Source organism: Buceros rhinoceros, unplaced genomic scaffold, assembly GCF_000710305.1.
Source record: "Buceros rhinoceros silvestris isolate BGI_N320 unplaced genomic scaffold, ASM71030v1 scaffold4588, whole genome shotgun sequence".
In the NCBI taxonomy this organism is placed as follows: domain Eukaryota; kingdom Metazoa; phylum Chordata; class Aves; order Bucerotiformes; family Bucerotidae; genus Buceros; species Buceros rhinoceros.
In genome coordinates this window covers 60,895-77,055 of record NW_010424969.1, presented here as the reverse complement: position 1 = coordinate 77,055, position 16,161 = coordinate 60,895, and the positions used below count along the sequence as shown (strand labels likewise).

The 16,161-nt window shown below is 38.7% G+C and overlaps 1 protein-coding gene across 1 annotated transcript in view; it reads left to right on the top strand.

The window, feature by feature from the left end:
* The first annotated feature begins 702 nt into the window (after positions 1-702).
* The window catches only part of KCNT2 (potassium channel, subfamily T, member 2), a 69,183-nt gene continuing 53,724 nt past the window's right edge, over positions 703-16,161 (top strand). The window contains exons 1-5 of the mRNA XM_010140966.1: positions 703-762; positions 8,428-8,573; positions 9,095-9,275; positions 11,407-11,571; positions 14,067-14,203. Coding sequence (XP_010139268.1) covers positions 703-762; positions 8,428-8,573; positions 9,095-9,275; positions 11,407-11,571; positions 14,067-14,203 — 689 coding nt within the window. The remainder of the gene's footprint in view (positions 763-8,427; positions 8,574-9,094; positions 9,276-11,406; positions 11,572-14,066; positions 14,204-16,161) is intronic.

Sequence of the window (16,161 nt, the reverse complement as noted above, 5' to 3'; positions counted from 1 at the left end):
ACATGAACTGCCGCGCAAACAACCGCTGCGCAAACAACCGCCGCACAAACAACTGCCGCGCCATGCCCTGTCTGCCGCGCTGCGCCCTGTTTGCCTGCCCTGGTCGCAGCGCTCCTGGTCGCTGCACTCCCAAAGGATTTCTTTTACAGTTCTGGATGTGGTCCCCAATACCTGGGCAACGCACTTGCTTCGTCCCCTCCTCTCGCAAGAGCTGCCAGCTCCGGGCGGTCTCTCTGCGCCCATGTGGCTCCCCCTTCAAAGGAAAGCTGCTGAATTCCCACTAACTTAACGAGATCTGTCGCTCTCTTCTCAAGCCGTGCGGCTCCGGGCAGCTTCTATTGGTGAACCCTCAACATTTATTTAATTCCATGGCCTATCTTACACGTATAGGTATCAAAACTTTAATAATCTAGGTATGTTGTGGACAAACTATTCAAATAGGCTGTAGCTGAGGTGTTTTACCACTACAGATGTGCACAAGTTGCGGCATAAACGTACTAAGCTGCTGTAAAGGATTTTTGGCATCCAAGATCTTCCATGCATTGAAAGATCTTTCAGTGAGGTCTGGAAACACTCTAACGCTAGGCAGCTTTGGTGCAGAACACGTGTGAACGTTAGAGAGGATACTTCAAGGTCAGGAACTGCAGGCTTGTTTACAGCAAATCAGTATTTGTGAAGAGACTGAAGTGTACCTGGGCTAGGATGGACACAGACCTGATCCACCCTTCATCAGAGAAAGTCTGCTCTTGGACCACAAGAAAGGTATGCACACCGAATTATTATTACAAGTTCTTTTAGTGCAGGCAGAGTATTTCACAGGAGAATCTTTCCATACTGTTTTTGTTTGTACTTTCATTAAAAATCTGTTACTTCTCTCAGTAGAAGCTGCTTCTTCAGGAGGACACTGAATTAGAGGAGCCTTTTGCCTAATCCAATATGTATGTTGGCCATTTTCTATGTCAGTCCTTTTAGAAGCTTTATCCATCCAACTTCAGAGTCTTTTTGCCTCTTCTTACCATCTCTGTGTCTAACATAAGGAGGAAAGAAACAGGATGTGGGTTTCAATTCACATTCATAGAAGATGAATATGAAGCTGGACGTTCCGCATCTCCAGTAGCAATCTAACCAATAATGATTACTTCCTTCAAAAAGGAGCAAATAATAAAAAAAAGTGGTGCTTCCATCATAGATATAACCTCACCTCAGAGTTTTAAAAGATAAGAGTTTCCCTTTCATTATTACTCATGGCTTCTCTTAGCCAACATTCTGTGGTTTGAGTTTTTTTTTTTTAAATCTGATTATTAAAATCCAAGTTTAGTATGTTTAAAATCTGTAAAGTACATTAATAAACAACTTCTATGTGGTATAATACCAGGCTTTGGAAATTGAATATAACTTCCCATGTGTTAGTCAAAACAAACAGGTTCAGAGACCTATCCAACCAGTCCTAGAGTTAGTTTGCATTTTTTAAGTTGTCATCTTTATTTATTAAGATTTTTATTACTTTTTATTATTTATGCTAAGAGGATAACTGTGGACTGCGTTCTGTCATAATCAGTACCTCTGCCTCCAATTCCTATCCTTATCCTGCATGCTGGGATAGTTGCTTCTTAATGCACATTTAACGAATACTCAGATAATGAATCTTTCAATAGTTATCTCAGTTTGATCAAGGGAGTGTGGGTGGTTTGTATAACAACTGTTACACCATTAAGAATGTTTCAAAAGTATTGCAAGGAACATTGAGCTTGATGTTCCAAAGCTTAACATATCAGGTGTACTAAATTAGAAGTTTGCATTTGAATTTTCCGGCACAACACTTGTAATTTCCGAATCTGGCAGTTAAGTAAATAGATTACTTAATTATTCTTCCTGAGAAAGGATAGGTAGGTAATAGATAGGTACCTGCAGTTCCTGACCTTGAAGTATCCTCTCTAACGTTCACACGTGTTCTGCACCAAAGGATAGATAGGTACCGAATTCTGTAACAACCTGCAGGTGAAGAATATGTGGTTACTGAAGTACTGGCTGCCTGATTCTGGTTCCTGAATAGTTGCTGACCGCTTTGTGTGAGCAGTCCAAAACCTCGACTGCAGCAGGCTCCGAGCTGCAACGCTGCTGACGCGCTGCAGCGGGAATGCCAGGGTTTGCTTTGCAGGCCGTCGGAGCGCCGGGGCAGACTGAAAGCACACGAAGTTACTGATAGTTCTTTGGACTTACAGACTGAAGTGTGCACAGACCTTTTTAGGGAAATACACCCAGGGCAGTGCTGCCCACACTTCTGCAGTTTCAGTGACCAGAGTTGTTCTGGTGCAGCTCCACTTCTCATTTCACAAAACCCATCTGCCCGAGTAGAAGGGGTCTTGCTGAGTTTCAACAAATATTTATATTCAGTTAGTCATTTCATAATGTCCTATTTTGCTTAACAAGATGTTCTGCAGTTTCTGGAAGTCACATGGCTTTCTAGTGGAAGTTTATTTTTATAAGTTGAGCTTTTGCAACCGTTGGCTGCATAAAGTACTGATCTTTGGGGAAGGAAAATGCTTAGACACCATGGGTAAACAATAATGATATCATCCATTTAAGATAAAGATTGGAATACATAAAAAGGTGACTTTTCCAGCTGAAGAGAATTTTAGAATTAATTTCTGATGTGGTGGGATTGCTGTGTAGTAAGAGTTTTGCACCTCTACTCCCAGCTTGTGTTCAAAGTCCCACAGAATCAGAAGAGTTTGATTCAAAGCCGGGTGAAGTAATCGGAATCTCTCTCTTCACCTACTGTGATTTTGAAACAAAAGGTATGAAAACATAACTGAAAAGAAAATATCCTGGAAAAAATAGAAAGATTTGCATTGGACTGCCTGATAAAGTGGCATTACAGTTGCAAAAATATCTGAGATGCTTGGTATAACATTTTGTCCTTAAATATTAACGAGCCACAATATCTAGCACTATCTTTTTTTGTGTCCTGTCAGTGAATTTGTTCCAGCATGAGGTACTGCATTCATAGGATCAGTTTTTACCAACTAAGAATAACAAGTCTGTTTCTCTACTGACTTACTGTAAAGACAGCAAAACAACCATTGTCTTCTTTCCAGTCAGCATTTCTCCCTCCTTACTTTCACTGTCTTGTATGCAATGAATGATTTTTATATCCTGGAATTCAGTTATTCCTACAGCTTTAGGCCTTCTATATGGAATGAAAAGTGCAAATTGCAAATTAGAACTTACTATAATTCTTAAATTTAACATATTATTCATAATATATTGTACCAGATTCTGACATTTTAACATTTTGAAAATTGCACATCTGCTTAAACTAGCCAATTTTTTTCTCCTATTTTTAAAAAGCCTGGTTTGATAAAAGATGAGAAAGCATCACGGGCTTGAAAAAATATTGAAGCATTTGTTTTTCAGCAACTTCAAGCCTCAGCTTTAAGTTTGGACAGGGTGTTTGGACAGGATAGACATTTTATAATTGGTCAGAATATTTTCTGATTATCTCTTCAGTCTTTTACTCACTGTAGTTTCTCCTTATCCCTTGTTATTTTTCTTTCATTATTTACACAAGAATCAGAGGCTCTGTCAGAAAGCATTGGGTTTTTAGGTCAAGGGTAAGGTGGTTAGCAACACCTTCACCTTTTGTAGGACTAGATGACACAGCTCAGTAGTGTCTCATAGGAAAAAGATAATTAAAATTCAGTGTGGGTGTGACCCCCCGGGCGGTCCGGGAAGCAGCCCTGTAAGCCTGCAGTCGGTCAGCAGCAGGAGGTGTGTTGTTTAGGAGGAGACAGAGAGGCTGGGTCAATAGGTGATTGGAGAGCCAGCTCATCTCTGGGCAGGACAGTGTACTTGAAACCAATCCAGCCAGAATACGTAAGATAACTTAGAAACTATAAATAGAGGTGATAAGGAAGAAACTGCGCAGTTAGCAGTTAGTTAGCAGTTAGCACGTAGAAGTTGTGTGTGTGTAGGGGCTGCAGCCGTCTGCTGCAGTTGTGTCTTAATAAAGGCCTTGTGTGCACACATAGATTGTCGTATCGTCCGCCCCGAATATTTGCGACGTATGATTTACCCCGACACAATTCAGAGGTCGTGTTTTGTCATTCAGAAGTCAGCATACAGTATCTCCATGTGCATCTGATAGTGAATGAAAAAAATGCCACTTTAACATCACTTTGTTTGTATCAGTATTCAACAGTTTTGTGAAGCTCTGTATCGATGCCCTAGAGAAGACAGAACGTTCCACAGAAACAATTTCCATTATGAAAAAGTGTTTGCCTTTGTCCAAAAGTTGGGCATTAGGAGAAATTTCTTCACTGAAAGGGTTGTGAAGCATTGGAACAGGCTGCCCAGGACGGTGGTGGAGTCTCCATCCCTGGAAGTCTTTGAAAGACGTGCAGATGTCGTGCTGAGGGACATGGTTTAGTGGTGGACTTAGCACTGCTAGGTTAACAGAACCATCAAATGATCCTAAATTAGTTTGTAACTGGTTACATCACCACCATTCTTTGGTGGGATATGTGGAAACTTGAAAATGTTTTGGATGTGAGACACTACTGGGAACACTTGATAAGCAGAATTACTATGCATGTTACTACGCAGAGGTTATTAAGATGTAGATTCTGTAGTATGTAAGCATTCAGCCTTAGGCTGCAGAATGGTTCTCACTGAACCTGATGAAATTAACCCCCGTTGATTTCAACATATTCATTAGCTACTCTCCGTAGCTAGCTACTTGAAACACAACAAAGTAATTACACAAGTTGAACCTCAAAGTTAAAGTCCAAAGAAAACAATGCTGTTAGTTGCTACCTAATCCTGAAGACACCTAAGCAGCTCTAACTTTTCCTTTAGCCTCTAGTGCGTTATTTTAGGCCTCAAGAGCTTGTACCTGTAAACATCATTTTCTCTTAAAGTAGAAGTAAAAATATAGGAATCAGATATATTTCACAACACTAACAAATGAAAATACAGACCAATATAATAGATTGTTAAACATCCATTATAAGGAATAGTTGATGTACGGTACTTGCAAACGGCTATCCACCTGGTTCTTGTTATGTCCATTTCTATGACATGCTGCCGCAGTATGACAAAAATCTGACTTAATCTCTGTAATTTTAATCTACAGTATTTGATTCTGTTCTGCATGTGGAAATGGGTTATTTACAAACAGTAGTTAGTTTTGGCACATAAAATAGTCAAGCAAACAAGGATTCCTGGAATTAGAAAGAAAACTTCCAGTAAAAGAAAGATCGAACTCTCAAAAGTTCACGATGCATAAAGAAAACATGACTAGTCTTCAAAGATTATATGTTCATATCTTTACTTTTTGTTTATCAAGAGTTCAAATTACTGTTTTTCAGGGGGAGTGTTTGAAATCACACTTCTGTTCTCCATAAGTTTGTAATAAATTTTCTGATACTACTTTCGCTTTAGTAGACCCATGGTTTTGGTTTCTCTGGGTTTTTTTTTTCTTTTGTTGTAACTGCTCGCTTAGATTCACTATGAAAAGACAGCCCTGCTGACTTTATAGGAAACCTCAAATTGGTATAGAAGGTGCTAAATTGGGCCCTATGTTTTAGTTACTTAGGCATTTTTCTGTGTATTTATTATTACAGTGGTTTATTTTCTCCGCTATCTGGTGTGAGCATTGCTTTCGCTGAGCATTCCTTTCCAGCTTGAAAACTTTAACTGTTGTTTCTTCTTGGGTTAAAAGAGGAGGAGGAAGCAAACAAGAACAAGGGGACAAAAATACCACCATAAAATATAATAACAGCCAAAACATGAAGTCCAAGTTACTGCATATTTCATTATGTCAGGAAACCCAAGAAAGCAGAGAAGAACATAGCTTATCTGTAATAGGTACATGCAGTGTTTATGCATCTTTTAAAAATAATGCTTAATAAAACTTAAATTTACAACAACAAAAAGAAGTTGACAGTGCCATTCATATAAATAATTAGGTTATATGAAATTATCAGTAATTTCTGGGGAATGGAATAACTGATCCCTGTGGACTTGGCTTCATGGACAGCCCATAACTTTCAACGGCACTCCCTATACAGTGGTCAGGCAGTCCTGATAGATGCGAACATGTGGTAGATGCTGAGTGATGTTTTTATAGAGCCTCTGGTGGTGAGAGTAAAGTAAATATTGGGGGAGGAGTAAGAGAGGTAATATTTCATTTGGTAATTAGCTTCCCATAAAGTTGTCTCTTGAAAGTCAAGTTCTTCTACAGTTTTGTGATCTTCGGCTCTAGTAAAAACAAAAGGCAGAAGAGCAAAATACTGAATCAAATTAAGACTTGGTAACCTATTTTTGGATTTATCACTCCTCTGTTTTCAGGGTTAGGGCTTCAAGTACAATTTAGTAGAACTGCAAATACAGAGCAAGTAATTTTGGGGAAAGAAATCGATTTTTTTTAACAGATTCTTAGAACTGTATTTCTGCTTCAGCAAAGAAGAAATAGCTCCCATGTCTTCCAGACTTTAATATCGTTAACTAAAAGTGAGAATATCAGGCTCATGCCCACTGAGTTCAGTGAGAAACAGCTTGAATCCACAACGTTTTGGATCAGACACAAAATTATTTTGATGGCTTCAAGGAATAGGAATGTATAGAACTATAAGGGAGTGCTGCTGATGAAAAGAAATCTTGGTCTCACTGAATTCAATAGGAATTTTACTGTTCACTTAGAAAAGGCTGATAACGGTTCATGTTATCTTATTTCAGTTAAGATGAAGTATGATGGGGTGGATACAGAAAGCTCATAAATAAAGAGAATAATAATTTTTTAGAAGTTTTCTTGCCAGCAAGCTGTTATTATATTTTTTAAGGTTTTAGAAAAAGTGAAGAAACAATTCTCATTCCTTGAAAACATAAAAAAAAAAACCCTTAGGGTAGGGTTTTTTCATTATTTTTTTATTTTTTACATTTTATTCCACCCTGTCAGATACAAAGGGTAAAACTGACCCTTTTGCATATACAAATTAAGCAATTTCACTATCACCGGCATCAGGAAAAAATACATTTCCACCAGTGACAGGATCGTGGATTATGCTTTAATCCAACCCCCTCTGCAGATATTTAACACTCCTAGTGGAGTGGTGTGGTAGTCCTGTTATGCGGGTGCCATATCACTGGCTCAGTGTAATTGCTGCTTTCCTGACCCTTCTTACCTTAATTCCTGAAGTCAAGGTTGTGCGTTTGATAGATGTACCCACAATTTGTACCCACTCTTTCTTCTAAAGAGAAGAAAATGCACCAAGGTGATGAGGAATAGTAACAATGAAGAAGTAATAATCCATCACCATTCTGCTTTTAAAATTACATGTACCTTACGTGAATAATGATGTTAGAATCTCTTCTCTTTCCGTACATGGATAGTTCTGCAATATACTTCATTATTTCAAATTAACACTGGAAAAGGATTTAGCTGAAAAGTTTCCTTGACTGAGACTGGAAGAGAGCTTCACTAGCATAATTCCTTAGAGTCCTTCTTGTTAATATTTTCAGGGACAAAAATATAATTGTCCTTTTGTCATTAAAAAAAAGAAAAAAAAGTACTGGGAACATAGTGAAATTATGAAGATCTCGATTACAACTCCAGTGAAAAATGTGGGACAAACTGGAGAGGAATATAAAAGTATCAGTTCTGGCTGAAGCATGAAACTTATGCAAACAACGGGGGGAAAACCCCCACCCTTTTTGGAACATTTTGAGATGTGTGAAAACTACAAATGCTAGAACTGTGAAAAGGAAACTGGGAATTTGATCCATATGTTCTGGAAATGCCACTGCCCACGGCTAAGTTATTTTTGGAGAACAGAACAGAGAACAGAAGAACAACTGCTAAAGCTGTTACAAACACAGGCTCTCCCTGGTGATGCAAAGATCTTACCATGGCAGATATTAATGAGTGACTGTTACCATCTGAATACCATTTATGAAAAAATCATCTCGTATGCTCTGGAATAATTACTAAGAAATATGATATTATTTATCAATTGCCTTTCTGAGTCTCTGAGGAGAAATCATTCCACTGATTCCAGTGGGGAAAAAAGCCTGTTCAGGGTGGTTCACACCGATTTTCTTCATATAGGTGAATGCGATTTAACAGCCTGAATTGATCTAAGGAATTCTACTGTATTAGGGAAGATCATATTTTAAACTTGCATGTTTTTTCTAAGTGAAATATTTTTAAAATCTGCAACGTATGAAATAGCAGTAAGACCTGCAGACAGATTCTACTACTGCCTGTTAAAACCAAAAGCACGTTGTGCTGCTTATAAGAGAAGTAATTACCAATTAACTAGGGCTCCCATTTACTTGTTCACAGGAATGTGTGACTGGAAGGAATGAACTTTGTTTGTTCTGCTATCAGAGACAACCAAGCCAAACATTTATATTCTGTACTTTTAGCAAGCAGAGTCTTCATACCAATTGGCATCTTCCACTTTGGACCTGAAGACTGACCCTTATTTCTTTGATAGTTCAGTAGCCTGCAAATCTCACATTCAGTTTATTCTGGACAGTCGGTACCCATTTGTACTAACGTTATCCTTCTAGTATGTAACGTATACTCTCATAACTAGTTCATGCTAGCAACTCTTCCCACAGAAAGGGATAGAGGCCAACATAAAGAACAACAGATGTAAAGAAAGCAGTACACATATTTTCTTGGCTGTACTAGCAAACTCTCCCTGAAAAAGTTAAAAGACGTTTATAAAAAGATCTAAATAGTGGCAACTATATACTATCTGCTTCTGGTTTAGAAAGGAATTGCCTCAGTCCCTGATGTTCTATATACCACCTCTCCCTCACAACAGCCACTAAGCAAAACCTAGCAACAAAGCTGTGAATATCAAAATGATAAAAAGAGTTTCTTATATTACAAATTATTTTGGAAAATTATGTTAACTACACATCTCTTGGTTTGATACTAATTTTTACTCTTCTTCAGAAGAAAGTCTTTGCTAAAGCAGTTTATGAACTCTGAAAATAAATAGTTCTCTGCACATATAATAATTGAACTGACCCCAAGTCCAGTTTTTATTTTTCATGTCTTTATTCATTCTTTTCTATGTAGCATTTGTGGAATTCAGCATCTGGAACGAGCAGGAAACAGACTGACTCTCTTTGACTCCCTTTATTTCTGCATAGTGACATTTTCTACTGTGGGCTTTGGGGATGTTACACCCAAGATATGGCCTTCAAAGATGCTTGTTGTCATTATGATCTGTGTTGCTCTTGTGGTGTTGCCCATACAGGTAAATGTGGGTTTTTCTTCTCTTTAGAATTGTTTTTAAAACAAAAAAAAATAGCTGAAAGTATTTATTGTTACTGTTATTGCATATAAAATGTCAGAACCCCGCCATCTTCTATACCTCCTACTATGTTTTTTTGTCTGTTCTCCTATAGTCTAGATTTATACTAAAAAACAGAGCAATAATAACAATTTTCAAGTGCTGATGAAAGCTTTCTGTTCCTGTAATGTACCACAGAACCCTTCCTTCATCCGGAGATACAGGTTTGTTATTAATAGAGCAATTTAAAAAAAAAAATAAAATAAAAACAACGTTCAGCCAGCAGTTTCTTTATGAGCACAGCATTTCCTCTGTAGACTATCCCTGTTTCTAATCTTGGTCCTCTCCACTTCCTCTCTTACTCTTACAGCTCAGTACTAACTTGAAAAAAACCCCTCATTAAATCTGCAACTCAAGCAAATTGAATTCCCAGCTGTTCCTGTCATTTTACTCACACACCCAGAGCCAACAGCACAACCAAAATTTTTGATGCCTACTTAACTTTAGGACTTCTGTCAGTTTCAACAGGAAAAGACTGATTTACAAAAATTCAAGTATTTCAAGGAGTCAGTCAGTTTCATTAAATTGGTACTAAACATTTCCTAGCCCATTAGGTGAGGCTTGATGTCAGAAACCCTGAGATTACATGGGAAGCCCTGCTAAGATGCTAATTATTCCACACTTGGTGATCACCCAGACCTGGTACCACGAAAAGGGGATGGGGAAGACATTGTGCATGCTTATCAGTGCTTATAGCAGGCCTGCTAGACTCTGAAGCTCCTAAGTTTCTCAGCCGTAGTTTCCAGCCTCTGCTTTTGACAGTGAACTAAAGCTCACTGTGAGCACTCAACACAGAAGTCCTGGGAGGCTGGAAGGTCAAGCTTCCAGCTTGAATTTTCTTGAAATTATTTGAACATTTTAATTATACCTAAATACTTAATGTCTGCATAGACAGACTTACGCACTAACACAGCTACATTCCCACTCAGTGGAAATTTAGTAAAATGTATATTCTACTGAAAACTAAAATATGCTGTAAGAAATTTGGAATTTCCTAGGAAATATCAGTTTCATCTGATATGTAGTTCTGATATGCACTTCAGGCAGAAGAGCTTTGCCCTACCAGTAAATAACCTGGAATTTATTGCCCTTTCACATAAGTTTACCTATTGTTTGCTCCTTTACTTTCAGCTTTGTAGTGATAATGGTGCTTCATATAGTTTTCCATACACAGAATGCAGGAGGCATTCTCTCCTGAGCTTTTGTCCTGCTATGATATGAAAGGAATTCTTATTCATGATTTGGTCTCCCCAGTTGAGTGTGGATGAGAAAAAGCAGCAGTCGTACAAATACATAGTTAAATCGAGCTCGGTATTAAATACCTATTACTTACAAGAAGCTTTGAAATAGTGTTTGTATGTTTTATTACCGATTGTTACAGTGACAGTGCTTGGTACAGCATTCACTTTAAAAGATTCAGACTAGTAGAGCCACATTTACTGTTAGCTTCCATCTGTTGTTCAGCTGGTGAAGGCAATTTTGCTGTATTAACAGCTGCTGTATATTTAATTTGTATCAAAACTTACAAGACAGATCAGAGCATAAAGTCACCTTCAGAACGTTTTAAAATCTCTGAGTTACTGCCCAAACTAAGTTAAATGATGCTTCTATCAAAGTAGCGATACCCACAGTATACCCCTATGTGTGAAAATTGAATCTTTTTTTTTTGAGGGAAGCATTTACATCACATGGTGCTGGAAAAAGAGCTCAGAGGTATAAAATACGTAAGGGAAATAAAGTACACCCCTCATTCTTTTCTAAAATTTGAGATTTATTGTAATCTCATGATATTTTAATGGATTTACCCTGCTACTAGTGTGTGGTAGCAACTGGCTCTACTGCCCTGTTTTTCAATCACCCCATTATTCATCTCACCCCTTACTTAGAGAACTTTTTACAAAGGAGAAGACATTGTGGGCTAAGGGCAGCTTTTCACAGAGGCATGAGATGAACGATGCAGCATTGTTAAGTCATGATGCATTTGTACTGCACATCTGCTTGTCTGTATTTCACTGACAATTGGCATCTCTTGCAGTTCGAGCAGCTGGCATATTTGTGGATGGAGAGACAAAAGTCCGGTGGTAACTACAGTCGACACAGAGCTCAGACGGAAAAGCATGTTGTGCTATGTGTTAGCTCTCTGAAGATTGACTTACTTATGGATTTCTTAAATGAATTCTATGCTCACCCCAGATTGCAGGTACTTACAGTGAAAAATAAACTAAACTCAAAACACTGTTTTTTTGCAGACAGCCTATTGAAATGGTCTTAAATTTGTAAAACTGAATTTGGGAATATTTGACTGAACTGGGAATCTGTAATAGCAATAAGAGAGACTGAGATACATTATGGAGACATTCGTTTTAAACTGAGGTAAATAGACAGAATTACTATCCTGTTGAGTTATGCTAGTCCTTTTAGAAACAGGTATTTGAATGAAAATTCCTAGAAGAATAAACTACTCAAATTATTTTTTCCTGTTGTCTTAAGACTGGATCCAAAACTCCTCACAAGTCAAAGCATCTTTTGGTTTTTGCATTTTGTGTTGATTTTGTGTTAGAAAGATTAAATTCTTGAGGAATTGTTGAAATTAAGAAATAAACAGATGTACTTTACAGAATCACAGAATTGTTTTGGTTGGAAGAGACCTTTAAGTTCATCAAGCCCAACCGTTAACCCAGCACTGCCAGGTCACCACTAAACCATGTCCCTCAGCACCACATCTATATGGTTTTTTAATCCCTCCAGGGACATGGGCTCCACCAGTTGCCTGGACAGCCTGTTCCAATGCTTCACCACGCTTTCTGTAAAGAATTTTTTCCTAATATCTATCTTAAATCTTCCCTGGCACAATTTGAGGCCATTTCCTCTCATCCTGTCGCTTGTTATTTGGGAGAACAGACTGACCCCCAGCTCGCTACATGCTCCTTTCGGGGAATTGTAGAGAGCGATAAGGACTCCCCTCAGCCTCTTTTTCTCTGCACTGAAGAACCCCAGTTCCCTCAGCCGCTCCTCACAGGACTTGTTCTCCAGACCCTTCGTCAGCTCCGTTGCCCTTCTCTGAACACACTGCAGCACCTCAATGTCCTTCTTGTAGTGAGGGGCCCAAAACTGGACACAGTGCTCAAGGTGTGGCCTCAGCAGCGCCAAGTCCAGGGGGACAATCCCTGCCCTGCTCCTGCTGGCCACACCAGTGCTGGGACAAGCCAGGAGGCCATTGGCCTTCTTGGCCACCCGGGCACGCTGCTGGCTTATGTTCAGCTGGCTGTTTGATCAACACCCCCAGGTCCTTTTGCAACAGGCGGCTTTCCAGGCAACCCCCCCCGCTGGCTTATGTTCAGCTGGCTGTTTGATCAACACCCCCAGGTCCTTTTGCAACAGGCGGCTTTCCAGCCACTCCTCCCCAAGCCTGTAGTGTTGCACACACCGTTAGTAAAGATATTAAACAGAAGTGGCCCCAATATTGTGAGCCCTGGAGAACACCACTTGTGAGCAGCCACCAACTGGATTTAACTCCATTCACCGCCACTCTTTGGGCCCAGCCATCCAGCCAGTTTTTTACCCAGCAAAAGACAGACAGACAAAGACCTTGAAAGATTACACGCAAGATATTTTATTAGTGTACACATGTTCCCTAACTAATGCAAATATGTCAAGTGACTTGTTCTTATCATATAAAAGCTTATTTATATGAGATAGCAATTTGGATTTGTTATCATTAGCTTTGCTACAGACCATTTCTTTTACTAAATCTTCTGTAGGTCTTTTACTAAACTACCTGTGGTACTATGCTTCATTCACTAGTGCAAAAAAAAAAAAAAAAACACAAAAATACAATCCTCAAATTGCTTGGCAGCAATTTGCCAAATCCCAAATATTCCCTCAAATAATTAGCTAGTAAGAGGCATAAGCAAATGCACAGTGAAATCCAGCTCTTTATAGATGCGAACACAAATTTAAATCCAAAATTTCATTTACTAGCCTGAAGAATGAGTCAGGCTCTGTGATACGCTGCAGACAAAGAAGAATAGTTCTAATACTACTTACGTAGTCCGAAAGAGCTTATGTACATTCCCTTCACAGTTGAAATAGGAAGCTGAAGGATAAAGACGGTGCACTGGATCCAGTGCACTAAACTGTCCGTGTGTGCAAAGGAAGACTTCTGTGACAAGCCTGTCCTAAGCTCTCAGTCTCTCCTCTCGCGTTCCATTTCTCTCTCCTTTCCTATATGTACTAACATAGTACACTTCAGCGCAGTCTTACCTTTCCTTGCAAGGACTGCCTGTAGCACAGAAGATAGTTTGGATCTGCCTGTTAATGTAGAAGAAAATACTTGTGGGAAGACAATTCCATTTCTGTTGTTGAAAACCGCTTACGCTTTCCGGCTAGAATGACAGAAATGTAAATTGTCTGTAAAAAAAAAATCATTCTCATATGGAAACAAAAGTGTTTCTAAATGGACTGTAGTTGTCACCACGAAGTCTTTTGTGAGCAATTGACAACTGTTCATCCATTTTTATTAAAGAATTCAGTATTTTAAACACATGGATTCAAAAAATTCTGTAGTTTAATTGACAGAAGTTACCAAGACATTTTTGACCTCCTCAGTCTCTGTTGACTCATTCTCTAGCAACAATAACTGGTAACATAAAAAAAAAACCCAAACATGACTATTCCCTCTTATGTTTTTGACAGGACTATTATGTCGTTATTCTGTGTCCTACTGAGATGGATGCTCAGGTCCGAAGGGTCTTACAAATCCCAATGTGGTCCCAAAGAGTTATCTATCTGCAAGGCTCGGCACTGAAAGATCAAGACCTGTTGAGAGCTAAGTAGGCAAATAGTGACCAATATTGGTTTTTACTGTTGTTTCACTCATACTGTTTGATAAATAAGCTCAACAAACAACAAAAGCTGTGCTAGAAGGAAAGCATGTGTATTTAGAAAGGAAGGCTTTTTGATATTATTTGTTTTTCTTAGTGTCTGAAATTTTTCAAGGAGCAATTATTTGTAAGCTCTTTCATCTGATCAAATTTTTCTTCACTGACTTCTCTGTCTTAGTTTTTAAAGGTACTGAAACAGAGTGCCTGTGATTTCTTCTGAAAAAGCAGCACAGAAGAGTCCAAAACTGCCAGTAATACTAGAATTTGTTTCTATTCCTTGAGCAAAGATGGTGAATGTGATGGTAGCTCTCCTGACCAACTGAAGGGCAGGGGAGTGGGGGTGGGGTGGGGAAGTAAAAATAATTCTCACACTGTGAACCCATTGCACAGTTGTGTTTTCTTCCCGAGTTCATCCTGGTAGTATAAGCAAGTACCCTACTATACCTCCGTATAATGTTCTTTCAGGTCCCTCCTGTTATTGCCATGTACTTTCACCACTTCTAAATATCCTCTCTGCCAGTTAATAGTGAATGATGTCAATCAAAACACAAACACAGTTCCTCAAACCCTACCCCCACCCCCCCATTGTTCAGTCACTTGAAGGCATGGAGGAATTTACAGTAGAACTCCTACTGCTACTCATGTAGGAGCATCATGTCTTTAAACTCCCCAAAGAGAGAAAAGGTGATTCTTAGCAAGTCACTGATTTAAGTTACCTGCATTGCTCTTTGTATGAACTTACTCAGCAGCTAATAGAGACATCTGAAATTAAGCCAATACCTGTCTGAGTGTTTGTGTCAGTCAGCCTTCTTTATCCCAGGGGAGTTATTTCCAAGAATCTAATCTGTGAGAGGTTCTTGTGAGCAGTGTTATCTTCTCAGATTTCCACCACTGAAAAAACAACTAATTCTATATCTGTTTAAAATTTGAAAATACAATAAAGCTGTTTTCAGGATTAGGAATTTTGTCGTTGTTGTCGTTAGAGAGAGGTTCTTTTCTTTTGCTTGCTTGATGATTTCAAGAAGGAATCCATTTGGGGATTTAGTTGGCATTTGTTCTACATGTTAGGAGAAGAAAAATTAGGCTGTTCCCTAAAGATAATGTTGAATTTCACTTATAATAACCTGGAGGTAGTCAGCTGTGGAACTGTGCTTTTTCCTGTAGAACATATAATTGAATGTACCTGTCATAGAATAATTTTCAGCCTCTCCCGAGGGAAGAAGTGCAGTGGGAATTTAATAGAACATTTAATATGAAATAGAATCCAGTACCTAAGACATTTTCTGTATTTCTTTTTAATGAGAACATAGTGTACTGAGAAGATAAGTAGACACATGGTAAACTTCTAACAGAGAAAGTAAGTAAGGGTTACCACCAACAAAAAAAGTCTCATTTTGCAATATCAAAATAACTTGAAAAAGGTCAAAAAGTAAAGGAAAGGAACACCAGAAGCTGGCTGACTGCATAAGTAATAAATAGTCAGTTAACTAAAGATGGTATTTTTCTTTGTATACCCTGATACACAGTTTGACCTTACAAAACTTGTATTCATTCTTTCTTACTACCTTTTAGAACTTCACTTGCAAGTTTTTGGTGTTCTCTGAACAGTGTTCATGTGCCCAGCTTTCCAAAAATACCAGAACACATTCTGTCATGAGGTATCACACGGACACTTACATGGTTCATCAGCGTGACTGGAAACTTTATAGCTACCTTCAGCCCTGGAAACAACACACTGAAACAGCTCTCGTTCTCCGTGCAGGCTAGCGCTAGAAATCGAGTAACACACTACCATGCTTGATTTCTTTCCCCCACCACTTTCTCCCATGTTCTGTCATGACCTCAAATAATCTTTCTCTCTCTTTTCACTGTTAGTGAACAGATCTTAATCCTCTTCATGTACACTC